Source organism: Eptesicus fuscus, chromosome 16 (assembly GCF_027574615.1).
Source record: "Eptesicus fuscus isolate TK198812 chromosome 16, DD_ASM_mEF_20220401, whole genome shotgun sequence".
NCBI classification, from domain to species: Eukaryota; Metazoa; Chordata; class Mammalia; order Chiroptera; family Vespertilionidae; genus Eptesicus; species Eptesicus fuscus.
The window spans coordinates 35,728,842-35,755,116 of NC_072488.1; the positions used below are offsets into that span (position 1 = coordinate 35,728,842).

Below are 26,275 nucleotides of genomic sequence, written 5' to 3' on the forward strand. Positions count from 1 at the left end.
CAAATAGTTTAACACAAACTATAAAAAAGGAATAGCAAATAAACATTTGCCCTTAATTAGGAAAAATCACCTTATTTCTTCATTTAAAGCACAGATTTCCAGTAGGTAAATACTGCTATTATATACCTTTATTAGTTAATCCTCTTTATAAGTTGATTATTTTTATAAAAGAAAATGTCTCACTCTATCACATCTTTATGACTGGTTTAAATTTTTATAACAAAATATTTGCTTACAGAGGGAAAATGATAGTCATAAAATCAAATTAGCATCATTCTCAGAAAGACAAAGGGTGTCTGCAATAATATGTAAAAAAATTGAACACTCTGGTTCTAGTATTAAAGAGGTAAGCCTGAATTACTTTGGAGACTTGCCTTGGACAAGTTACTATGCACAATTTCATCTCATTTAAAACCAGCTTGATCTTTATTAAGATTATAATTCAGAATGCTATAATTATTTCTATCTGTCATAATACACAAGGTTAAAAAATAAGTATAAAAACTTCTAATAATTTCTATGTCAAAAATAACTTAGAATAAAACTAGAGATAAAAAGAAAACTGACAATAGGGTGGATAATTTAATAATAAACTTTCAGTACAGAAATAAATGTAAATTTGCAAGTACCTGTTTTCTTTCTATATTTTATTACTTTAAAAAAATGGTCCAGATTTTAAAAATTGAAAATAAAAATGGTTCAGATAAGAAACTTAACTAGTAAAACAACTGTGAGGGTTCATTTTGTGAGATGTATTGCAGAGAAAAAGAATGGGCAAACAGCACAATTTTAAAATATGTATTGATTCATGCTTTCCAGAAAAAATTTTCCAAACAAATCACCAAAGGACAATACTTTGCTCTCAATGCTAAGCCATTTTTTTTTCTACCAAAAATAATAACATAATAACTAATCAGTTTGTGACAGCTGTGATTCTCAACTGCTTTTAAAAAATACAAGTAAGAGCAAAGTTGCAAACAGAGCACATGTAGCCATTTAAAAAACTGAATAGGCAAAGCCTTACTCGGACTAAATGACTAATCAGCTGGATTTGCCTTTTTGGCTACAGATAACTTTGCTAAAGAGCCCTGCACACATCAGAAGGGTTCCTTCCCATCCATGTTCCTAACAAAATAAGCAAAGCTGCTGACACCGGATGCTGCAAATAACAGCACAGGCACAGAAAGGAGGCCCTGCTGATTCTGTTTTATTCTTCAACAGATTTCTCTTCTCCACTTTCTTCTTCAGCTTCATTTTCCTTGCAAGAATCCTGGCTGTTGGTTTCAGTAAAATAATTTTCTTCCCCATTCTCTCTTTCTTCTATATTTTCTTCTTCATTAGAGCTAGAGGAAAAAATGTATCAATCTTTCAAAGGAAAAATGATTTGGTTTAAAGATAAACAAACCCTTTGCAATGTATGTCATCATGAAGTCAGTCTTCCTCATGTGTATGAGCTCCAATTTATCAAGAAAACTCTAAAAAAGTGCCAATTGGGAAAGTAAATATTCCTCTGAGAACTAATTTATTTCAAAACTTGGTTTACTCTTTAAACTTCACTTGAAAGCATGTTATTATATTCATTATTTATGCCAGTCAGAACTTAAATTATTCTGCTTAAAAACAAGATATTTCATCACCATGTAATATTTGAATGTGTCAAAAATATCAAAATATCAATATGTTTTACAACAGTTCACATGTATTTCATTAGGTAAAGTTCCTTTTAAAATAATTATAGAACAGAATTTTTACTTTCCTGAAGGTAAGAATTTTTTCAGAGGTATACCATTCAGACATTTTATATATGTTACCTTTCTTTATCTTCAGTGAAACTTTTCATCCCTTGATTGCTGAAGGACTCAAATATTTTTCCACTTTGGCCTTTCTTTGAAACAAACTCATCAGATATTCCTAGTGCTTTTAGGGTGTTAGAATAATGCTTTTCTGCTGCCATTCTTGCATTTTTCTATAGGAAAGACAAACCTTTTTAGATGAGAACAAAAGATTTTAACTTTCCATTAAAAATGTATGTGTTAAAAGCTCCAGTGAAAATTAAACTCAGTAATCACAGTTGGCTGAAAATATGCATCCCTTCTGACCAGCAATTCCATTCCTAGGTATATACCCAGAGAAACTCTACATGTGCCCCACAAGACATGTATAAAAATGGGGCTGTTTGTAACAACCCCTAGCTGGAAACAACCCAAATATCAACAGTAGGATGGATAAATAAATTGTAGTCTATTCATACAAAAGAATAAAATAAAGCAATGAAAATGAATGAACTCTAGTTATACACCACAACATGGATGGATCTCACAAACATAATACTGAGCAAAAGAAAAAAAAATACACACACACACACACACTAATAAAAGAGTAAGATGCAAATTGACCATACCTTCGTGACACCCAGCCAATCAGGAGTGAGCATGCAAATTAACCCAACAAAGCTGGTGGGTTAATTTGCATATGCAGGCGCTGAGCGGCCGGGGGTGGCATGGGAAGGCAGAAAGGCGGCTCCAGGCCAGAGCAAAAAGGCGGCTCCAGCCGGAGCGAAGGCAGTGCCGGCAGCCAGGGGAAGGAAAGCCCATTCTTGCACAAATCTTCATGCATCGGGCCTCTAGTGTATATATATATATATATATATATATACACACACATATATATATAATATATATGATTCATATGATTCATTTACAAAAAGCCCCCAGACAGGCGAAACTAAACTATATATAGGGATAAATCATAGTTGGTAAACTGCAAAGAAAAACAAGGAAATGCCTATCTCAAAATTTAGAATGGTGGTTACCTCTAGGGGAGAGGGAGAGGGTTTGACCCGGGAGGGGCCCATCAGGTCTGAGGTGCTGGCAGTGCTGTTTGTTAACCTGGGTGGTGGCCACTTGAATTCTGATATATAATTATTCTTTACACTGTGCCTATTTTATGACTGCTTAAGGATATCTGGAAAAACCAATAAGAAAATAAGTTCATATGAGGCCTAGCCATTTTGGCTCAGTGGATGGAGCATCAGCCCGTGGAATGAAAGGTTCCGGGTCCGATTCCAGTCAGAGGCATATACATCGGTTGCATGCTTGATCCCCAGCCCTGTTTGGGGCGGGTATAGGAGGCAACCAGTCGATATGTCTCTCTCACATCAATGTTTCTCTCTCTCTCTCTCTCTGTCTCTCCCCATCCCTTCCACTCTCCCTAAGATAAATGGAGGGATGTCCTCGGGTGAGGATTAACAAACAAAACAAAACAAAACAAAAAAAGAAGTTCATGTGATAGTTTTCAGAGGGTATTTTATGTGCCTACTGTAATTTCTGCTTTTTATAAGCCATATCTCTACTCCATTACAGATAATACAATCATCAGTACTGTTATCTTTACTCTGTAGAGGAAGCAATAGATACAGGAAAAAAACACACATGAATTTAGGACTGGGTTCAAATCACCAGAAAGGTACTTCCTGGCTTTGGGATCTGTGGGAATTATGATGACCCTCTCATACTGGAAGCAAGTCGGAAGTTGTCATAGTTCCTAAGACCGCTGGATTTTTGGAGCCACAAGATAACTGGGGTTTACACTAGGGCTTTGGCGTTAGTCTGCTTTTAGCTCCTATGAGTGGATATGAGCTAGGGCCAAGAATTGCCATCTGGACCTCCAACAAAAGCAAAGTGACTAGGAACAGCCCAATTCTAGTGCCACCCAGTCTCACCCCCCAATTTAACAAATAAAGAAACCAGCATGTTCCCGTCACCCTCACTGAGTTTAAGCAGTTTGCTTAAGGTTCACAAGAATGGTAAGCAGCAGAACCAAGTCTCTTGACCCTTTCCCAGGTCTTTTCCACTCCACCGTGCTGCTTTTATCTAAATGGTAGGGGTCCTCCTGGACTTTGAAGGTAGCCTAAAGCCTGGCTTCAGCAATGCTATTGCCAGATATTTGCCCCATCCAGTTAATGAGGGATCATGGAGTCTAATGTTCCATGGGAAAAATCAAAATAGTAAAAAATTATTACAATGGATAAAACTATCAGCAGTGCATTTTCTGACACGCTGGAAAACTGAAAAAGAAACACTTCAACTGCTGCTAAAATGCACCTAGTGTGAGTAACACTCTAGAAAAGGAAGTGAACAAGCATCCAGAGGCTCTGAATGCCGACAGACCAGCCTTGGGGGAACTGAAAGGCACAGCAAAGTACAAAGATGAGAGCTGTGCTCCAGCGACTGTAAAGAAATCCCAAACCTAACTGAATGCATTAAGAATGGCACGTTCAGCCAGAACCGGTTTGGCTCAGTGGATAGAGCATCGGCCTGCGGACTCAAGGGTCCCAGGTTCGATTCCGGTCAAGGGCATGTACCTTGGTTGTGGGCACATCCCCAGTAGGGGGTGTGCAAGAGGCAGCTAATCGATGTTTCTAACTCTCTATCCCTCTCTCTTCCTCTCTGTAAAAAATCAATAAAAATATATTTAAAAAGAATGGCATGTTCTGCCCTAGCCGGTTTGGCTCAGCCTGTGGACTGAAGAGTCCCGGGTTCAATTCCGGGTTGCAAGCTCGATGCCCAGTATGGGGCGTGCAGGAGGCAGCCAACCAATGATTCTTTCTCATCAATAATGTTTCTATCTCTCTTTTCCTCTCACAAATAAATAAAATATATATTTGTAAAAAGAAAATAGATTAAATACTAATCAAAGTTAGTGCTCATAAACCTTCACCTGAATCTGCTTTAAAATTCAATTTAACATCTACTTAGTTAGCAACCTGTCATTTCCAAGAAACAGGATAACATGGTTTGTTCTGTACTGGATCATAGGCCTACTGTTGGGATAATTCAATAGCAGCAAGACCACAATTAACACTTACAAATGGGTAATGCTTAAAGTTGTGAGTGAATTTATTACGTAACAGCTGTTAATTAGCACCAACAGTCACAGCAAAATAGACTGCAAGAAAAAAGTACTAATTTCTGTGAACTAAACCAAAGCAATGGTGAGCACTGCCAGTCATTCTGTATAAGGAAATACCTTTTAATATTTTACATCAAGGTGAATAGTGTGTAATTGTTAATTAAAATATTTCCCCCTTGCATTTCACCATGCAAAAGAATTATAATAAAGAGATAAAAGGAACAGTTAAAATAGCTTCATAATTGTTTATTTTACTATTAAACATCCTGTAAAGAAAATGTGTCTGTTTCATGAAACCAAAATAACAAGTGATGAAAGTTTGTCTATCAGCACCTAGATTGAATGAGAAAATGCTTATTTTTTATAATTTTTATAACTGTAAGTTTATAGTAATTCTTTCATTTATTTAATAATTACTAAGTACTCACTTTGTGACAAGCCCTCATGGAAGGTAGGGGGTATAGACGAAAGTTATTTTGGGCAAAGGGAACAGCATATGTGAGGGCCAAAAGTGATAGAAGAAATATCAGCTATGAAACTAACCTATGTTTTCAACATTTAAAATTTATTTATGGGTTTAATTTCATACTCACCACTTGTTTTGCCACATTTTATCTGGTGCTTAGAAACAGTAGGAATTCACAACAGGGCAAAACTGCTTGTTAATGTTGAGACTCATCACTAATTCATCAGGGTAATGCTCTCAGCCTGGGCTAATCCCAGAAAGAAAATCACAGGTCAATCTGGCTAATTTGATAATAACAGTTCAGTTTTGGTTCAACAGGTGTTTATTTTTTTTTTATTTATTTTTTTCAATATATTTTATTGATTTTTTACAGAGAGGAAGGGAGAGTGTCAGAGAGCTAGAAACATCGATGAGAGAAAAACATCGACCAGCTTCCCCCCCCGCACACCCTCCACCGGGGATGGGATGTGCCCGCAACCAAGGTACATGCCCTTGACTGGAATCGAACCTGGGACCCCTCAGTCCGCAGACCGACGCTGTATCCACTGAGCCAAACTGGTTTCGGCATCAACAAGTGTTTATTAACATCTCCTCTGTTTATGATGTTGTCCTAGGTGTTGGGATTATAAAGGTTTGATCATTCCCTTTAAAATTAACTAGTTGCAAAAAAAATTAACTAGTTGTCCAGCCGGCGTGGCTCAGTGGGTGAATATAGAACTTATGAACCAGGAGATCACAGTTGGATTCGATTCCTGGTAGGGGCAGGTTTGATCCCCAGTGTGGGGCATGCAGGAGGCAGCAGATCGATGATTCTCTCTCATCATTGATGCTTCTATCTCTCTCTCCCTCTCCTTTCTCTTTCTGAAATCAATAAAAACATATTTAAAAAAATAAAAAATAGACCAGCTCAGTGTTTGAGCGAAGGGCTATGAACCAGAAGGTCCAGATTCATTCCCAGTCGGACCCAGGCCCGGGTTGTGGGCTTGAGCTCCAGTGTGGGGCGTGCAGGAGGCAGCAGATCAATGATTCTCTCTTATTGATATTTCTGTCTTTCTCTCTCCCTTCCTCTCTGAAATCAATAAAAATATATATATTTTAAAGTATCTAGCTGGAAGGGAAGAGAGATCATTAAAATAATTTTCACACAACATGGTTGGAGCAAAGAGAAAGGTATGCAAAGGGTAATAAAAGAACACGGAGGAAAGGGCACCAACCCAAGCAGGGGAAACAATGCAAGAAGTGATTTTACACTAAGACTTGAAGGAGTAGGAGGAAAGATAGGAAGAAGCTCTAAGGGTGTTCAGAAACAGCATGAATAAAGATTTCAAGTTTGAAACTAGTGGTCTGGTATGGCCTGAGAGTCAAAGGGTGTATAAAGTTCAACATGAGGGTGAGCACAGTGGTAGATTAACTAAAGAGGTTAACAGGGGTCAGGTCATAGAGGATTCTGTATACCATGTTACGGCGGTTTATCTTCTGAGAGAAAGCAGGACAGCTCTGTGTTAAGTGTTTGGAAGCAGATTGATTTGGGTTCCAATCCCAGTTCCATTATTTAATCACTGTAAATGTTATGAATTACTTGCCTTCTTTGAACTTCAGTTTCTTTCTCTGCAATATAGGACTAACAAGCTTGTAGCATTTTATTGAGAAGTCAATGACAAGACCTCTTGATACCATTCACTGACAATGAGAACGAATGGTTTGGTGAATGCATGACTGCCACCATTATCAAGGATTATTAACTACCTACCCCAGGGTTAACATTTTTGCAAGGGAATGAGAATGGCAAAATAAAGATATAATGGGTGGCTTTGCAAAGAACAGGACAGGCAAACAAGTCAAACCATTATATTAACTCAGATAGGAAATAATAGAGGTTTCACCTGGCATTTCACCATAAGAAGTGGAGAAAGACAGACCCAAAAATTATATAGGGATAAAATTTGTCAGTTCTCTCAGTGACAATTGAATGGGGGGAACAGTGGTTCCCAGTCACCCTAAATAGTGGTCCAAGCAAAACAGAAAATCAAAGAGGAGGATCTAGTTTGGGGCAAGATGAATATAAGATGCCAGTGGGAAATCTGGGTCAATATCCACCAGATAAGAGGACATAAAAACCTGAAGTTAGCTGCTTTGGGCCAAAGTCAATCACTTTACACTAAGTAATATAAAACAGCTTATGATTTTTCCCCCTAAAGTTGAAACTGAGATGTTAAAAGAAACTCACCCCTTAAAATGACGAGCACTACATAAAATTATATCCAAATCAGTAAGTAAAAGGTCCCAATAACTTTGAGAAATTATAATATGTAGATTAACCCATAATGCATGCCCCTAGTCCTCAAAGACCTGTAGCCTCCAGTGATTGTCTATTGTTAAGCTATGTCACCCCTAGGAACCTCTCCCTTATTAGTACTAAGGCAAAGATTATCTGAAATTGACAAATTTCTCTAAATGGAAAGACTGTTAAACTGAGTGTACATTTAGTTTTTCTGATAAAAAAGAAGATCCTTTCAGTAATTATAGATAAGATTGAAAATTATAGACTCATTTAAAAAAAACACAAGTCAACAAAATGAAAAGGCAACCTATGAATGGGGAAAATATTTGCAAATCATATATCTGATAAGGAATTAATATTCAAATATATATAAAGTACTCATACAAATCAATAGCAAACATTCATTCCCAGGTTTCGGCACCAAAAAATAAATAAATAAATAAAAATCAATAGCAAATATAAAACAAAACACCCAACTAATCCAATTTAAATGTTGGGAAAGGACTGAGTAGACATTTTTCCAAAGAAGATATTCAAATGGCCAACAGGTACATGAAAAGGTGCTCAACATGACTAATCATAGGGAAATGCAAATCATTAGGTGATATTTCACAATGCAATACCTCACCCTGGTTAAAATGGCTATTGAAAAGATAAGAGCCCTAATGGGTTTGGCTCAGTGAATAAAGCATCGGCCTGCAGACTCAAGAGTCCCAGGTTCTATTCCGGTCAAGGACATGTACCTTGGTTTCGGGCACATCCCCAGTTGGGGGTGTGCAGGAGGCAGCTGATCGATGTTTCTCTCTCATTGATGTTTCTAGCTCTCTATCCCTCTCCCTTCCTCTCTGTAAAAATCAATGAAATATATATTTTTTAAAAAGATAAGAGATAAATGCTGATGAGGATGTGAAGAAAAGGGAAACTCTGTGCACTATTGGTAGGAATGTACATAAGTACAGTTACTAGGTAAATAGTATAGATGTTTCTCAAAAAACTAAAAATAGAACTATATGATCCAGCAATCTGACTTCTGGGTATATATCTAAAGAAAACAAAACCACTACCTCAAAGAGATGTCTGCTCCCCACATTCACTGAAGCATTATTTATAATAGCCAAGAAAGGAAACAACCTAAGGGCCCACTGAAAGATGAATGGATAAAGAAAATGTGGTACATATACACAATAGAATACAATCCATCCATAAAAAGAAGGAAATCCTGCCATTTGCAGTGGATTTTGAAGGTGTTATACTTAAGTTAAGTCAGACAGAAAGACAAATATTGTATAATTTCATTTATATGTGGAATCTAAAATTTAAAAAAACAAATAAATAAAGAGGTCAGATTTGTGGTTACCAGGAGGAACTGGATGAAGATGGTCAAAAGGTACAAATTTCCAGTTATAAGATACATAAGTACTGGGAATGTAATATACAACATGGTAACTATGTAGCTGAGAATAAATCCTGAAAGTTCTCATCACAAGGAAAAACAATTGGGGGTAAGTATAGGAGGTGATGGATCTTAATTAAACTTACTGTGGAATCATTTTTTAATTTATGCATGTCAAGTCATTATGTCGTACACCTTAACCTTATCCAGTGCTGTATGTCAATTATATCTCAAAAAGAAATAAAAACAAACAAACAAGCCCATTGGCAGAAATAAATCTGATTCAATTAGCCATTTTGTTTCATTTTTTAATTCTTCAAAGACCTCCAAATCATATCATGAAGCCTTAACTTAATATTTGGCCAAGCTGGTATGAAAAAAAGACCAACCATTAAAAACGTGTTGTGGAACTATTCTTTTGGAAATTGTTAGATTAGTAGTATGTTCTTTATTAAGCTTATGTGCCTCATCAACAAGATTCAATCTTAGATTTTGGCAAAATTACTTACTTCACTGGCTTGATGAAGCTGTCACAGAAACATATGTCTTATATAGCACGTAAGAAAAATGGACTGTTCGTTAAGAGCTGTATATGTTAAAAAAAAAACACACAAAACAACTGACAGTAGCTCTTAAATTCCAACAAACACAACCTGAGCAACTCTTTGAAATAGTAGTGGCCTGTGTTTTAATTTTTCTTCTCTTTCTTCTAGTTCTCGTCGGTATTCTCTCATCCTTTCCTTTTCACTCTTTCTAAAATCAAATAAAAGGAGTAGAATTTTAAAAAGAAATAAGAACTTGTATATATAACATTTTAGCTTAGATGGCAAATTAGAAATTAAATTATGAGCACAATTTACAGTTGACCACCATTCCTTTTCTAGACTGGTAAATTTTGCAAAGAACAGAACTGGAACACAGAATAAAAATTCTAGGTTCTGATAGCACACATTTTTACATCCTGGGAGCAGTCTTTGTACTCTGAAGGTTCTGAAATCTTCAAGACATGTTTTACGGGGCTTCAAACTGGCCTGAAAAGATGAATGAATGAATGAATGTCCTCTTATCTCATATGTAAGTGTATAAAACCAAAAAAAAAAAAAAAAATTTGGTCCAAAATAGGTATGTTCTCTTTAAGAAATTTTTTCCTGAAAATAAGAACTTGTTCTTTATTCCCTTAAATGAGATCTGCTATAGGTTGGTGACAAAGTTAATTAAATGAGACGAGGAGAAATGGGGCATATCAGACTATAATATATAGAAGAATAGGAACCAAAATACATAAATTCACAGTAAGTGTACTTATTATTTGGGCAAGATCCAATAATGAATTAAACTATGCTATTTCTCTATGTAAAATATACTAACTCTATCAAGATAATAAGATTTCATGGATTAGAGAAAATAATTATACTGTAAAAGGATAACTATGTTTAATTATATACAAGTTGGTATTATTAAAAATCCAGTTTACTTTATAAGGATAAATGAATATTTCTAAGGAATTATTTTGCTCAAGTTCATCAAATTAAGCTCCTTCTACCAATGAATTGATATAAGGAGCTATATTCCTTATAATGTCTGACACTGACAGACATTATAAGGAATCCTATAATAGAAACCTGATATGCTAAGTGTCTGACCGTTAGTTTGACCCTTCAACCAGTCGCTATGACATGCACTGACCACCAGGGGGCAGACGCTTCGACCCGTAGGGTAGCTTGCTGCTGGGGTCCTTCGGATCAGGACTGGGGGAGATGAGCTGGACACGCCCTGGAGCCCTCCAGAGGTCCTTCCCCAGCCAGGGTGGGGTCCCGGATTGCACCAGGCCTCTAATTAAAAGGAAATATAGATTTTGGGGAGTATTATAGATCAGATTAAAAATTAATAAATCAGCCCTAACCGGTTTGGCTCAGTGGATAGAGCGTCAGCCTTCGGACTGAAAGGTCCCAGGTTCAATTCCGGTCAAGGGCATGTACCTTGGTTGCGGGCACATCCCCAGTAGGAGGTGTGCAGGAGGCAGCTGATAGATGTTTCTCTCTCACTGATGTTTCTAACTCTCTATCCTTCTCCCTTCCTCTCTGTAAAAAATCAATAAAATATATTTTTAAAAAATAAAAATAATAAAAATTAATAAATCATATTACTTACCCAGCTTTGGGGGAGTTATTTTCCTACTTAAATATGAACATTTTAATGTTTATGTGTAACATAAAAATGTTACTCTGGAACATTGGTTTTCAAACTTTATTCTGCAGAATTCCAGTGTTCTGTAAAAGGGTTCTGTGAATATTTTTATTTATTTATATTAAAACTGACAAAATGCAACCCATATCACTAAACATTAACACACCTGTTAATCGACACTTTCACATAATTGATGTTACTTAACACCAGTGTTAATCTGTGCTATCAGATTTCATGTAAAGCTTAGAACAAAGATCTTTTACATGTTTATCGAAGAATATTCTGAGATTACATGACAAGCTGTTGAAAAGGCTTTATATGTGTGCCTCAAGATTTTTCTCAGTATTATATTGTGCAATCAAAAATAATATAAAGAAAAAGATTTAAAATGCCAATATAAGATATTAACTACAGCCACAATATAAAAAATTTCTGTTCAATAACATAGCTTCATGGTCCTCACCATCAGGTGTGTATACATTTATATGTTGGTTCTCACCATGAGGTGAGTGAGAGAATGTGAGTGTGAGTGTGTTTGTGTGTGTTGAGTATAAGTAATTTGATAATAACTTGAATCCAGAAACTAAAACACTAATATTCTTAATTTGTTCATATATTGGTAACTATTGATTTTTTAAAAAGTTTGAAAACCAATGGTCTAGAGGTTCAGGATTCTTTCACGATACCTGAGAGATTTTATTCTGGATTTAGACATTTGAGCTAAACTTTGATGCGAGTCATAAGCCTTAGTCCGGGTTGTCAGGAGTTTCTGCAATTCTTTCATTCTTTGTTTCTGCTTAGTTAGGATCCGAGTTCTCTCTTCTTCCAACATTTTCTTTTCCTCAAGTGATCTCCTGAGGGCAACAAACTAAGGCTTAATTCACTTTAAGCCAATGAGAATGTTGCTTAGCAAAGATTTAACACAGGATAATTCAAAGGCTGAAAAAAGGCAACCTTTTGAGAAGGATCTGACTTGTGAACTTGGAAATCAATAGGCCAACTCTAACCTTTTCTATTCCCAAGGATTCATAAAATGGAAATTGTATTTCTTAGCACACACTTTTGCAAAATGTTCTATATTATAAAGTAAAATATATTACCAGATATAGTACTTTCTTCATACTTTCAAATTCACCAACATAAAATTAATAGTGCCATGTACACTATGTTAGCAATCATAGGTCAGTCAATGCAGTATCCTAGTTATTTACCTGGTGGCTTGTTCTCTTCCTCTGGAAGATACTGTGGGCATTGGAGGATTGCAGTTATAAGGCACACGCTTTGCATTTGGACTTCTTACTGGTGACTTGTGCCTTCGAGACTGATAAGCCCAATGTGTTTCTTTCAAATTTTCTTCATCTGCTTTATTATCTGCCGAATTTTTCTCTCTGTTAGTGGATGCATGTGAGGCTACATGAAGATCAGATAGGATTTTTGGACTTTTCTGTTCTGAGAGGTGCTTCTGATATCTCTCAGGAGGGTCTCCAGAATCAGCAATCTGGCTCCTAGACTTGCATTTACACTTCAACTTTTCAGCGTGTTTGGGATTCTTGGGTTTCCTTGCAGCAAAACTTCTGTGAGGTGGACTATAAGGCGGAGGGGATGAATTCGGTAAAAGTTCTTGGGCTCTCAGCTGTGTCTTAATGTTTCTAAAGAGCTCTTCTTCTTTTAACCTGTTATTGGTAGTTGAACCATAAGTAGATCGAGGTATAGGTCTGGCTTTAAATCGATTTGTTTTCTTTTTAGACTTAATAAAGTCTCTCAGCTGCTTTTCCCGGATTGCTCGCTTTTGTTCCTCCCTTGCAATAAACTTGAAGGGCTTTAGTGAGGCCAAAAGCGCTTCTTTGTTTTTCTCTTTCATAGTCCTCCTCCGTTCTTCATTTTGCTTGACTGTATCATGATAAAGGGGGAAAAAGACAAATTCTGGAACTGGGTTGGCTCGGAATTTTTTCTTACACTCCGAATCTTCTTGCTTTTTGAGCAGTTTGTGTAACATTTCAATATCTGATTTATATTTCATGTTCTCTTCTTTTTTTTTCTCTTCTCTAATCATCATTTGAAAAGGCTCAGGTACTGTAATCTTTGGCACCCATTCTTTTGATTTCTTCCTTGTTTTTTTAATTGCTGGGAAGTCAGCATCTTCACACTGAATGTAATCTTTAACAGAAAAGTTGGTCCACATGTTGTTGATGAGCTTCTTAGCATAGGTCATCACTCTGCTTTTCTCAGGATGGTCTTTTTCTAAGTTGGGCAGCTCATCTTCAGAGGAAGACACAATCAAGGAGGAAGAATGACCTAAATCAGGTTCTGAACGTGATGTGATTAACGAGATAGGGTGATAGTTCTTTTCTGATACACACCTAAATGAGAAGAATAATTAGGTTACACTTTCAGTTGTATGTGACCAAATATAAAAATTAAGAATTATATATTTTCTTAGATCAAGGTATAATCAATTAACCCGACTGGTATGGCTCAGTGGTTGAGCATTGGACCTATGAACCAGGACGTCATGGTTTGATTCCCAGGTTGTGGGCTTGATCCCCAACAGGGGGCATGCAGGCGGCAGCCGATCCATGATTCTTTCTCATCATTGATGTTTCTATCTCTCCTCCCTCCCTCCCTCTCCCTGAAATCAATAAAATATATACATATATATTTTTACAAAGGTATAATCAATTAGAAGATAGGAGCTGGATACGGCTTGTTAAAATTAACACTTTTATTTAGAACAGAGCAGGAAAATGCCTATAAATTATGTAACCTGACTCCCTTATTTTATAAGGGAGGGATATGAGACAGTTGAGGCTTCTTGTGTCAAACCTCTGAACTGAATTCTCCACATGTTTTTCATAGACACCATTTTATTTATTATTATTTTTTTTAATATATTTTTATTTATTTCAGAAAGGAAGGGAGAGGAAGAGAGAGATAAAAACACCCATGATGAGAGAGAATCATTGATCGGCTGCCTCCCACATGCCCCCCACTGGGGATCGAGCCTGAAACCTGGGCATGTGCCCTTGACCAGAATTGAACCCAGGACCCCTTAGTCCACAGGTCAATGTTCCATCCACTGAGCCAAACCAGCTAGGGCTCCATAGACACCATTTTAAAATATACATCTGATCATGTCACTCTCCTTCTTGAAACTTTTCCATAATTTGTCATTGTTATGAAGTCAAATACAGATTACAGAGTCCTTTAATATTAGCCCCTGCCTAGCTTCCCAGTTTCACCTCTCACTTCTCCCTACCCCCATCACCATTCTAAGTCACATCCAATCACAAGAAGTTCCTCACACACACCATTCCTCATGCTGCCATGCCTTTGCACACATAGTTTCGGCTGCCTAGAAGGCCACTCCTTGCTTCCTACATTTGCTGCAGCTACACACACCCCTTAAGACTGAACCCAGATATGACTTCAGTAGAAAATTCTTACCTATGTCCCTCCACTGACACTCTGACACAATCAACTGCTTTTTCCTGTCTCTATAATGTTATATTGCAATTTTTCATTCTCAGCTAGTCTTTGAGATCCTTGAGGGCATCTCAATTTTGACTTCCTTAGTGTCCAAGCAAGGTCTGGCACCCAGGAGATATGCAATCAGTGTTGACCCATTGGATGAGTTAAGGGACTTGCCTCAAGTTTCAAAATAAGCCAGTTTATCACAGAAATAAGTCTTGAAATTAAAGACTATTTTGAAAACTTAACCAGATTTATGTTTTAGTTCTAAACAATTTGTACTATATCTTTAATAAGCTAATGTTAATCCACATATTATAAAAGTCTTTTAAATTTTTAATATTCATCATTTAAAAATGGTCCAGACTAAATATTCTGATACATGTCTACAGTTGTATGAGTGATAGGTCAGAAAGAGAAGACCAAATGGCCACCAAGTGACCTTCAAAGCAAGAAGCCACCTGGTAGGTTGTTAAGCCATTCAACATTTTGAATAAAATTTCACTTCCATATATAATTAAAAGTACAAAGGGATATCTGAGAGAAAATATTCTGAAATAATTTTGTTCTGTACTTTCTTCTTTTAAGACTTTTAAATGGATTTTTAGAGAGAGAGAGAAATATTAATGTGAGAGTGCAACATCCATCAGCTGTCTCTTACACGCCCCCTTCAGGGGATTAAGCTTGAAACCTGGGCATGTGCCATGACTGGGAATCAAACCAGCAACTCTTCAGTACGTGGGACGATGCCCAGCCAACTGAGCCATTCCAGCCAGGGCTTGTTCTGCACTTTTAAGTATACTTTTTATTTTACAGTCCACAAATAACATTATATACAAACTTACATGGAAGAGACACTAGAAGCTTCATCCCTGATGATCACTGGCTGTACTTTCTGTAAATTTAATTTATTCTGGTACATTTTCTCTAACTTTGCCATAGTTTCCATGTGGGCAGTCTTCAGCTCTTCTAGTTTCCTGAAATATTCTTCATTAGAGTGGTAAATATCAGAAAAGTCCACAGGGGCCTCATAGTTCATATATGTTAGGTTATTCACCCCGGAAATGATGTTAAAGTCAGTCTGCTGGGAAGAAAAAGCCTGTTATATGGTATTTGGAATTGAAAAACAAATAAATTTGACACTAATTCCCAATGCTGCTCCTTACTTGTGAGCTATGTACAATTCCCTCTCACAACATGTTATTAAGCACAAGAGAGCGAGACCAAGTTGCCAGAAAATAAATACTATTTGATCCTTTTTATAAAGGATGGTTAAATTCCAGGATCATGTACTAACCCTTACACTATAATAGGATAGAACCAAACTATCCTTAATAAAGACCCTCCTTTGGAGTTGTGATAACTGAGATGAAGAACCAAGTTCCTCTTACTGCAAACCAAGCAACTACAGTCCAACACCCGGAGCCTGGCTCCTCTATGGGCCACAAGGGTGCGCCAGTGGAGAAGAGAGGGGAACCGGCAACGGAGGGCAGGAGAGTGGAGGGAACAGAGTTCTCATTGGCTCATCAAGAACCCAGGAAGAAGCCCTCCTGGATGTGCAGGGGAGACCTCTTAGGAAGTGCGGGTGGGAGGTAGTTTCAGAACAGCCGCTCCTGGGGGCAACAAAGAGCAGTAGCTATCCTGAGTGACAGGGGCTTTGGGAGTGAAAGAGAACAAGAATGGTACAGTATAGCATTGTAACTACACAGACTGTAGTTATTCTATATATAGGTCATGCCTGGAAGAGTCTGAGATCTTTCCCCTAACTCTTTTTTTTTCTTCTTTTTTTACAATATTTTTTATTGATTTCAGAGAGGAAGGGAGAGGGAGAGAGAGATAGAAACATCAATAATGAGAAAGAATCACTGATCGGCTGCCTCCTGCACGCCCCCTAATGGGGATCAAGCCCACAACTTAGGCACGTAACCTTGACTGGAATCGAACCCAGGACCCTTCAGTCCGCAGACCAACGCTCTATCCACTGAGCCAAACCAGCTAGGGCTCCCCTAACTCTTTTCATATACATCTCATATTTCTTTTAATTGAAGCAACTATAGAGGTAAAACTCCACTTTCTCCATAAATATAGAAATTTAATATTTTCTCTGTTGAAAAATAGTTAAAGTTATTTATGATACTACGCATAAAAGGCTGCTGACCATGGTCTTAAATTTAGCCTATTGCCTGAAATATACTCAGAATGAAAAAAGAATATTTGCCTTAGAAAATTATAGACCCAATCTGATAAGACACTAGGAAATAAATCTGAGTAGCTTCTCCCAATGGGAAAATGCAGAAGAGTCACTTGTATATAAAAGTTATAAATATGAGTTTTTAAACAGTGTACAGGAGACCAGTATTGAACTACTTGGGCTAACTTAGAGAAAAATGAATGAAGGAAAACAAATGTTTATCAGTAGAGCTGGTGTGCAGAAATTTACCAACAAATCTATGACTCAAAGAATTGTTTTATTGTCATACAACTCAAAAGAATTTTCTGATATCTTCTCCTGTTTCTATATGAGCTCCTCATCATTACCTTCTTACCTGTGGAAATGAGTACTTTGTTAACTTCCTCATTCATTAAATTCTAAAGGACACCCCAGCATTCTCTAGCTGCTTAAAGATACAAATCAAACACTTCACCTTCGAGAAGCTTCAGTGAGTTTAGGGGAGGATGTGTACATAAATAATGGGCAGCAGATTTTGAAGGAGACAGAACTCCTGATTCCTGCCTGTGAGCTGCTCCCATCTATGTCACAATATCAGTTACCATAAGAGCTCAGAGAAGTAATACCTAATTCTGACCACAGGGGAAAGAAGAGGCAGAATTTAAAGGGTGCACCAGACAGAGACAATGTTAGATGAGGACAAAGCTTGTCAGATTAGGGAAGCAGTGAAAAACAAAGAAGTCTGAGGCACAGTGCCAGAACATTAATCATATGTTACTGCATGATGATGCAACTGGCAGCTACTCTATTCTTGATAAGGAAACTGAGGCTCTGAGGATTTAGGTGACCTGCCTGCAATCACACACCAGTAAGTAGTAGAGCTGGGATTTAATCCAAATCCCCAAGTGTTAGGCTGCAAAGACACACCGTAGGAAGGGATTTTTAGCCACATGAGGAAGGAACAGGCATGGTATGCTCAGAGAGAGGTAAACAGTCTGGGGGCTAGTGAGAACGGGATGGAGCACGGGGGAGGATAGGGAACAAGGTGAAAAAGGCAAGTCAAGAGCTTCAACCAGGCAGCAGGAGCCTTGAAGGATGTGAGCAGTGGAGTGCCCTGATCAGTAGTGCTCAGAAGAATTCCTCTGGTAGCCAAGAGTGAAAATGAAGGAAGAAAGATTAGCAGCAGTTAATGAGCTAATGCACAGGTCCAGGTTAGAGGTATTAAGGGCAGAATTAAGGAAGCAGCACCACGGCGGCTGCCTTGGTAGATTTAGGAGGCTGAATCATCAACTCAGTAATGGCCTGTAATGTGGGCAACAATCAATATAGGGAATACTGAGGAGAGTGTTTTAGGAAAAGAAAACTAATCTCTCTCTTAGACACACTGAGTTTAAGGGATAGTAGGGCAGGAGAATGTCCAGGAAACAGGTGGGTAAGTTTATTTGGAGACTTGGTAAGGAGGCTGGGCTGGAGATGAAGATATGGGGGCCACCAATATCACAGAAGTGGCAGGTGCAGCCTTGCATATGAATGAGGCTGCCTGAGGAGAGTGTGGGCAGTAAGACAAAAACCCGAGGATGGAAATGTTGGCAGCACCAACATTTAAATAAGCAGTGAGAGGAGAACTAATGTGAAGTAGAAAGTGGTCATTAGAAATACAAATATCAAGTGATAAGGGTATTCAAATGAAGAGAGCTTTTGTTTGGTTTGAGTTTGTAAAGTAACTCCAGAAGGCTTCCTAGAGGAAGTGATATTTAAGCTGAGTCAAAGAATGGAAGAATCTGGAGGATCAGACAGAGTATAGGGGGATAGAGGGAAAAGGTACCGCAGACCAAGAAAATGACATTAACAAAAGCCATGGGGGCGAGGGGCATGGTGGAGAGTAAGGTGCACACAGCTGCAGGATCAGAGGAGAGTAAAATGTATAAAGCGATTTTGGGAAGCAAGCTTAGAAAGGAAGGTTGGGGCAAGCAGGAAGTGGTTTTCATTTCTTGTCTGCTTCTTGGCTAGAAGTTAGTACCTTTTCAATTTGGAGCATTTTTATGGCTTGGGAGAAAGATCAGACATATGGTGTCAAATTCTGTGTTCAAGCCTAGGCTCTGCACTTCTTGGCCATGTGACATGGGCACTAACCGTTTGCACATCAACTTCACCGAACCTGAAGTCAGTGTGCCCAGTGTTAAACTATTGCCTGTCCGCTCCAATGCCACCCTTCTGCACCCTGCTGGGGGATGCTGGAGATGGGAGTCTGTAAACCATGTTTCTGCTTTGCCAGCTGCTCCCAGGTAGACTCTGCCTAAAGTGGGGCTAGAGGGAGACAGCAGGGCTGGAGGAGGAGGAAGCCCTATTCCTTCCTGTCAGTTCTCTGTCCACTTGTCTACGTGAGTCACCCCTGCAGTGGTTCTTCCCCTGAGCAGCAGCAGGGGCTGATTTCGGTCCGCAGTTTTTCCAGTGCTCACAGAATCAGCAAAATCACCTCGTGGCCTTTAATCAAATGTCATCGCCTCACCAAGGCTACCCTATTTGAAATTACAACCTCTCCACCCACTCATTGTCGGCCGCCCTGTTTTATCTTTTCTCATAAGTACTCACCACCAACAGTCATTTTACATATCTTTGTCTATTTGTGTATGGTATGCCTAACTCTCCCACAAAGTCAGTATCACAAAGACAAGGATTTGTCTGCTTTGTTCATGGCGGTGTCCTCAGTGCCTAGAAAAGCACCTGGCTAATGGCAGAGACTCAATAAATATTAATTGGAAGAATGAATATCCAGCTAAAAAAATATTTTTTCCATTAAGAGGAGAGGTATTTCCTCAGAAAGAACTGGATCAGCCCTAGCTGGTTTGGCTCAGTGGATAGAGAGTCGGCCTGCAGACTGTAGGGTCCTGGGTTCGATTCCAGTCAAAGGCACATGCCCAGGTTGCAGGTTCAATCCCCAGTAGTGGGTGTGCAGGAGGCAGCCAAACAATGGCTCTCAATCATCATTGATGTTTCTATCTCTCACTCTCGCTTCCTCCCTGAACAAAAAAAGGGGGGGAGGGACTGAATCATCCTTAGAAATACTGGCTGCTCTAAAGGGTTATATTCTACTAAGTATTAAGGAATGGGCTTATTTTTTAAAAAACTAACTAACAGAGGGAAGATTGATTCCAAAGAACTGTTTTTAGAAAAAAGCATACAGGTACTCTCCATTTGTTCTTTTAGAACATCCCTTAAAAGAAGGCCTTATAACAGTCATTTCCCATTAAAGGGTAAAATTTATTTGGTCCTGGAAAAACTGCAAAGATACTGAAGGATGAGTAGCTTCTGAAGAGTGGTGGCAGGTCTGATACTTATACACTGACTTTTAATAGTATCGGTCCCATTTCTGTTTAATACTCTTAACACTTAAATTTTCAGATAAATTGCTCCCATGGTGTTTTACCTAAAACAGATGAATGGTTAATAAGTGAATTCTAACTTTAATTTCATCTTTGTCTTCACAAAGAAGAAAACATGTTAGTAGGTCAAATAACCTAGACCAGTGGTCGCCAAACTCATTAGCCAACAGAGCCAAATATCAACAGTACGATTGAAATTTCTTTTGAGAGCCAAATTTTTAAAATTAAACTTCTTCTAACGCCACTTCTTCAAAATAGACTCACCCAGGCCGTGGTATTTTGTGGAAGAGCCACACTCAAGGGGCCAAAGAGCCGCATGTGGCTCACGAGCCGCAGTTTGCAGACCACGGACCTAGACCAAAGACCTTATTTTCCAAGAGCCTAAAATAGCAGCCTTTCCCTTTAATTGTTCGGCTTTTTGTGAACGTTGTGCATGCAGCCACTAGATTAGAGGATAATCTTCCCTAGATTGGCTTGACCCATTTAGATGATGCTCCTCCTAGTACATGCACATGTGCTTCATTAGTGACCAGCACTCATAATTATTTGTAGTATAATCTATCTAGTATCATCTGCAATTCTGGAATTTTCACTAAACCTTTTTTTTTTTTTTTTCATTGAAAGGATTTGTAAGGAATGAGGCAGATCTACATGTAGTAACCTGGGTAAAACCCGAAATAAATGATAAAGGTAAAAAGCAAGTTTCAGAACAATTTGTATACATAAAGTGCCACCAAATGCTTCAAGGATGTACACAGGAGACAGTAAAAAGCCCAGAAGAATACATATATATCAGTTTCAAAACAGTGGCTACTGCTGAAACCGGTTTGGCTCAGTGGATAGAGCGTCGGCCTGCGGACTGAAAGGGTCCCAGGTTCGATTCCGGTCAAGAGCATGTACCTTGGTTGCGGGCACATCCCCAGTAGGGGGTGTGCAAGAGGCAGCTGATTGATGTTTCTCTCTCATCGATGTTTCTAACTCTCTATCCCTCTCTCTTCCTCTCTGTAAAAAATCAATAAAATATATTTTTTAAAAAAAACAGTGGCTACCAATGGGTAGGGAGGAGGGACCCAGACTTTTTTGGGGAGGAGAGAGTAAAAGGGCCTAAGCCTTATTTGTAACATTTGACATTTTAAAAGCAGAATGTGCTCATGTGTTACTTATCTAATTAAAATATAACTTTAAAAAATGCTTTGTAATAATACTAAATTAAAAACTGAGCAATCTCTATTGACCACTTGATCTGTCTGGCACCTGCCTCTCACACTCCCCTAGCAATACTGCTTACCTGTCCCTTGCTCTTCTACCTGCTCCCACCCCCAATCCCAAACGCTTTTATTTCTTTAAGAAACCAGAAACTATCAGAGGAAAGTTCCCTCATCTTCCCATCTATAAAACTGCCTGCTTTTGTGCCACTTTTCTCTTTCCCTCCTTCTCCAGGAGAAATGTCCCTTCTCTTTAGCAATATTTGACACTTTCCCTCATCACTAAAACCAATAAACGGGGACTTCCACACCCTTGTGGTGATCCTACCACTGTAGCTGGTCCTTAATCTCTTTTGTCTCCTTTTTATCTACCTAACTGTTAAATGAGGTTTTTTAAAGAGTTCTAGCCTGGCTGGTGTGGCTCAGTGGTTGAGTGTCACCCTGTGAACCAGGAGGTCACGGTTTGATTCCCGGTCAGGGCACACACTCAGGTTGTGGGCTCAGTCCCAGGTAGGGGGCATGCAGGAGGCAGCCGATCAGTGATTCTCTCTCATCATTGATGTTTCTGTGCCTCTCTCCCTTTCTCTATGAAATAATTTTTTTAAAAAAGAGTTCTATACAAGGCCCCTTCTTTTTCTGCACTCTCCCTAAGTGACTTTATCCATTCCCATCGTTTCAAAAATGCTGAAAACTCCCAGATAGATATCTCCAGCTCAGACCCTACAGAACAACAGTTTCATAGGCTCAACTGCTTCCTACATATTTCTACTTGGTAGTTTCACAGATATCTCAATTTACCAGGTTCAACACTAAAACCTTGGAGAAGGGCAAAGAGGGAGATATGGGGGAGGAGGATCTATAATAGTATCAACAATAACACACACACACACACACACACACACACACACACCCATTCCTCCCCAAGTTGTCCCCAGTTTAGTAAATGGCACTACCTTCCGTGTACTGCTCAAACCAAAAACCTGAGAGTAAGCATTCTTTATTTCTTCCTCTTCCTTGGCCTTCACTTTCATTCTTTAACAGTAATTCCTATCCATTCTAGAGAAATCTGTCCACTTCTTGCCATCTCCCCTGGACTCTAGGTCCAGCCATCACCTATGGCTTCTGATTACTGCACAGCCTCCTAACTAGTCCCTTACTTTTGCTTTGTCAGAAGTTCTCCATCGAGTCATCAGTCAATTTTTTAAAAATGTAAATAGGAACATGTCAGATCTTGTAAATGTCTTCAAGGACCTCCCAATGCACCTACCATAAACACTCAACTCCTTACCTAGGTCCTCAAGGCCCTGAATGTTTAGGCCCTGCTTACCTCTCCAAGTTCATCTCCTCCCCTCACTCATTCTTCCCCTCTCTTTCCCAGTCTTGCTGGCTTTCTTTCAGATCCTTAATCACCCAAAGCTCTTCATTTTCCTATCTTAGGATCTCTGCATATGCTTGTCCCCTCTGCCTGGAATGTTTTCCCACACCCACTCTTCAAATGGTTACTCTTTCATCTGTCAGGCATCAGCTTAAATGTGAACTAACTTAAATATGGCTTAGTGGTTGCTATGACCATAAAAGGTGTTGCTACAGATTTTCTCATTAACAGTTTTTTTTCCCTATATATTTTATTGACTTTTCACAGAGAGGAAGGGAGAGGGATAGAGAGCTAGAAACATCGATGAGAGAGAAACATCGACCAGCTGCCTCCTGCACACCCCCTACGTGGGATGTGCCCGCAACCAATGTACATGCCCTTGACCGGAATCGAACCTGGGACCTTTCAGTCCCCAGACCGACGCTCTATCCACTGAGCCAAACCGGTTTCGGCTCATTAACAGTTTTAGTATCGATTAAAGAGATTACAATTCCAAAATATTCAGTGATTTCTATTAGCCCTAGACCATAGTGTTTTTTCTTTTTGTATCTGAGAGGCTTGGAAAAATGGTATTAAGAATCTTTAACGGGAGGTAAGGAGGTTTATATCTGCGGAGTCAAAGTTTCTAACTTTTAAAGGAATAGAGCAGATGGCAGACTCGGCCCTCTAACTGGTGGACAGGTGTTCACGACACATGTAACACTGAAAAGTGCCCTTTAGGAAATAATGGGTCCTCAGTAATTTGCTTCTCTGGATGCTTAATTATAACTGTCTGATCTAGCCACTGAACTTGATGGTTTTAAACATCGCTTCTCCTGTATCGTGTTAAGATGCACTAATTACCAAGACCTTAAGATGACAATAAAACACACCTCTGACAGCACAGTTGATTCACTTGAATCTTAGGGGTTATCCTCTGTGGGGTAGGTAAATCAATCTTCCCCAAGTTAAAAAGAAAATGGAATATCTACTTCTGACAAATACTGGAGCATAAAGAGTAAGGTTCTGTACCTGCACTCTCTAGACAAAATAAAGTAAAATGCTCTCCAAGAAATTCTTACAACAATCGCTTTGGTGAAAATTACGACTTTTTAACGCCTCGGTTTGTTTTCTATGGGAACATAGAGAAGGTGGTGGGTCAGTATTACCAACGATCTGGACAGGGAGCGGCGTTTGCCAGCATGTCGCTCAGCCCAGCGGGGACGCGGGCCAGCCATCAGCCAGAGCCCAGTCCTAGCCCACGTCCCGCCCACACATACCAACGCCCGCGCCCGGTGCACTGCCTTCTTATCATCTTCCTGTTCCTCTTCCTCCTCTTCGTCCTCCTCTTCCTGCAGGGCCGCCACCGCGGCCGCCAGATCCTCTAAGGGGTCCACGTCCTGGGCGGCCCGCGCTGGGGTGTTGGGGTTTACCCAGGCTTGGACACTGGAGGCCGCCAGCTCCGTGCGCGGCGAGGCGGCCATCACCGCGCCGCGGAGGCCTGAGCGCCCCCGCTGGCCCGGGTGGCGAAGCAGGCGGGGCTCCCTGCTTGTGGCGGGCGGTTACTAGGGGCACGGTAACTAGGGACGCTACAGGGGCCGTAAGGGGCCAAAAGTCACTCAAATCCTTGAACGCTGCGGGATACCCAAGGTGGGCGCTTCTTGTATTCTGGCAGTCAGTACTGAGTCTGGGGGGAAAAGGGTATCTCTTCCCCAGCTTCACGCCTCACCACCTAATCTCAGACATCTCACATTATACTAATGAAACTACTCTTTTTGTGGAAAGAAAAAAAACAAGAGGGCATTTATTACCTTTTTAATAGATATTTTTGTTGATTTCAGAGAAGGAAGAGGGCGAGAGAGAAACATCAATGATGAGAATGCACGTCCCTCCCTGGGGATTGAGCCGGCAACCCGGGGTATATGCCCTCACCGGGAAACCCCCCCCCCCCTGACCTGCTAGTTCATAGGTTGAGGCTCCATCGTTGAGCCACGCGGGCAGGGCTCTGTGCTTTATTTTAGTTTCTGAGGTCATGTCTTCCAATTTGGTGTTCTTTTCTTGGACAATGATAATCTGATATTAATCCTATTCAGAGTACTTTTCTAAAAGATAATGAATTTTTCATTTCTAGACATTTGAGTCTCTTTTATCTCCCATTTCTGTTATCATGTTCAAATTTTCTTTTACATCCTTGAACATATATGGAAGATTTATAAAAGCTGCATTTAAGTCTCTATCTGATAATGCCATCATTTGTTATTTGGGTGTTTTTTTTTCCTCCTGGTTGATTTTTCTCCATTATGGGTCATAATTTCCTACTTCTTTGCATGATCAATTTGTTCTTATTAGTGGTAAAATACAAGTAACATTTACCATTTTAACCATTTTTAAATATACAGTTCAGTGGTATTAAATACATTCTCATGGCTGTGCAACCATCACCACTATCCATCCCCAGAGTTTCTCATTATGTAAAACTGAAACTCCATATCCATTAAATGATAATTTCCCATTTTCCCCTCCTCCCAGGCCTTGCAAACACTGTTCAACTTTCTGTCATGATTTTGACTACTCTAAGTATCTCATATAAGTGTAATCATACAATATTTGTCTTTTATGTAATTGACTTATTTTGCTCAGCATAGTACTCTCAAGGTTCATCCATGTTGTAGCACATCAGAAATTCCTTCCTTTTTAAGGCTGGATAATATTCTATTTATCACATTTTGCTTATCCATTCATCCATCAGTGAACACTTCGGTTGCTTCTATATTTTAGCTATTGTGACTTATGCCACCATGAATATGGGTGTACAATATCTCTGAGACCGTTTTCAATTCTTTTTTGCTATATATCCAAACGTGGAATTATTGGGTCATTTGGTAATTCTATTCTTAATTTTTTAAGGAATTGTTCAACAGCAGCTGTACATTTTACATTCCTGACAGTACACAGGATTTCAGTTTCTTTACATTCTGGCCAACACTGTTTTATAGTAGCCATCCTCATGGGTGTGAGGTGCTCTCATTTGTATTTCCCTAATGTTTAGTGATGTCAAGCATCTCTTCATGTGCTTATTAGCCATTTGTATATCTTTGGAGAAATGTCTATTCAAACGTTATGCCCATTTTTTAATTGGTGCCAGAGACCACAGCATAGCAGCATTAGCATGAAAGTGCAAGGGAGACATTGGAAGGCCGATGGACCCTGATCTCAGATTTCCTGACCTGATAATCTTTACATTGTTTACTAAACTTTACTGAGCTTTGATTCTATCTGCTCTGCCAGCATGCATTGCTAAAGGGCAAATGTGTAACCAAACTGAATAAAAGCAGGCAGGACCTGGACTTGTGGATTCCTCTTCTTGCAAAGAGGCTCCACCTGGCCTCCCATGCCTTAAAATTTATTTCTTGTTTAGTATCTTTATTGTGCGTCGGCCCTCCTACAGGTCATCCTG

General features: G+C 39.1%; 1 protein-coding gene across 4 annotated transcripts; it reads right to left on the bottom strand.

Moving 5' to 3' along the window:
- Positions 1-573: 573 nt before the first annotated feature.
- Positions 574-24,371, bottom strand: FAM161A (FAM161 centrosomal protein A). Of its 4 annotated transcripts, none has more exons than XM_054728469.1 (7): positions 24,099-24,371; positions 15,552-15,790; positions 12,450-13,598; positions 11,925-12,092; positions 9,705-9,804; positions 1,812-1,966; positions 574-1,343 (listed from the first exon to the last, which is right to left on the bottom strand). In XM_054728469.1, exons 1-7 carry the CDS (start codon positions 24,300-24,302, stop codon positions 1,208-1,210), a joined length of 2,151 nt encoding a protein of 716 aa, XP_054584444.1. In that variant the 5' UTR covers positions 24,303-24,371; the 3' UTR covers positions 574-1,207. The 4 variants fall into 4 exon arrangements, with proteins under 4 accessions (XP_054584444.1, XP_008160671.2, XP_027995641.2 ...); XM_008162449.3 differs by having other exon boundaries at positions 575-1,343; positions 15,552-15,787; XM_028139840.2 differs by lacking the exon at positions 11,925-12,092 and having other exon boundaries at positions 579-1,343; positions 15,552-15,787.
- Positions 24,372-26,275: the final 1,904 nt, after the last annotated feature.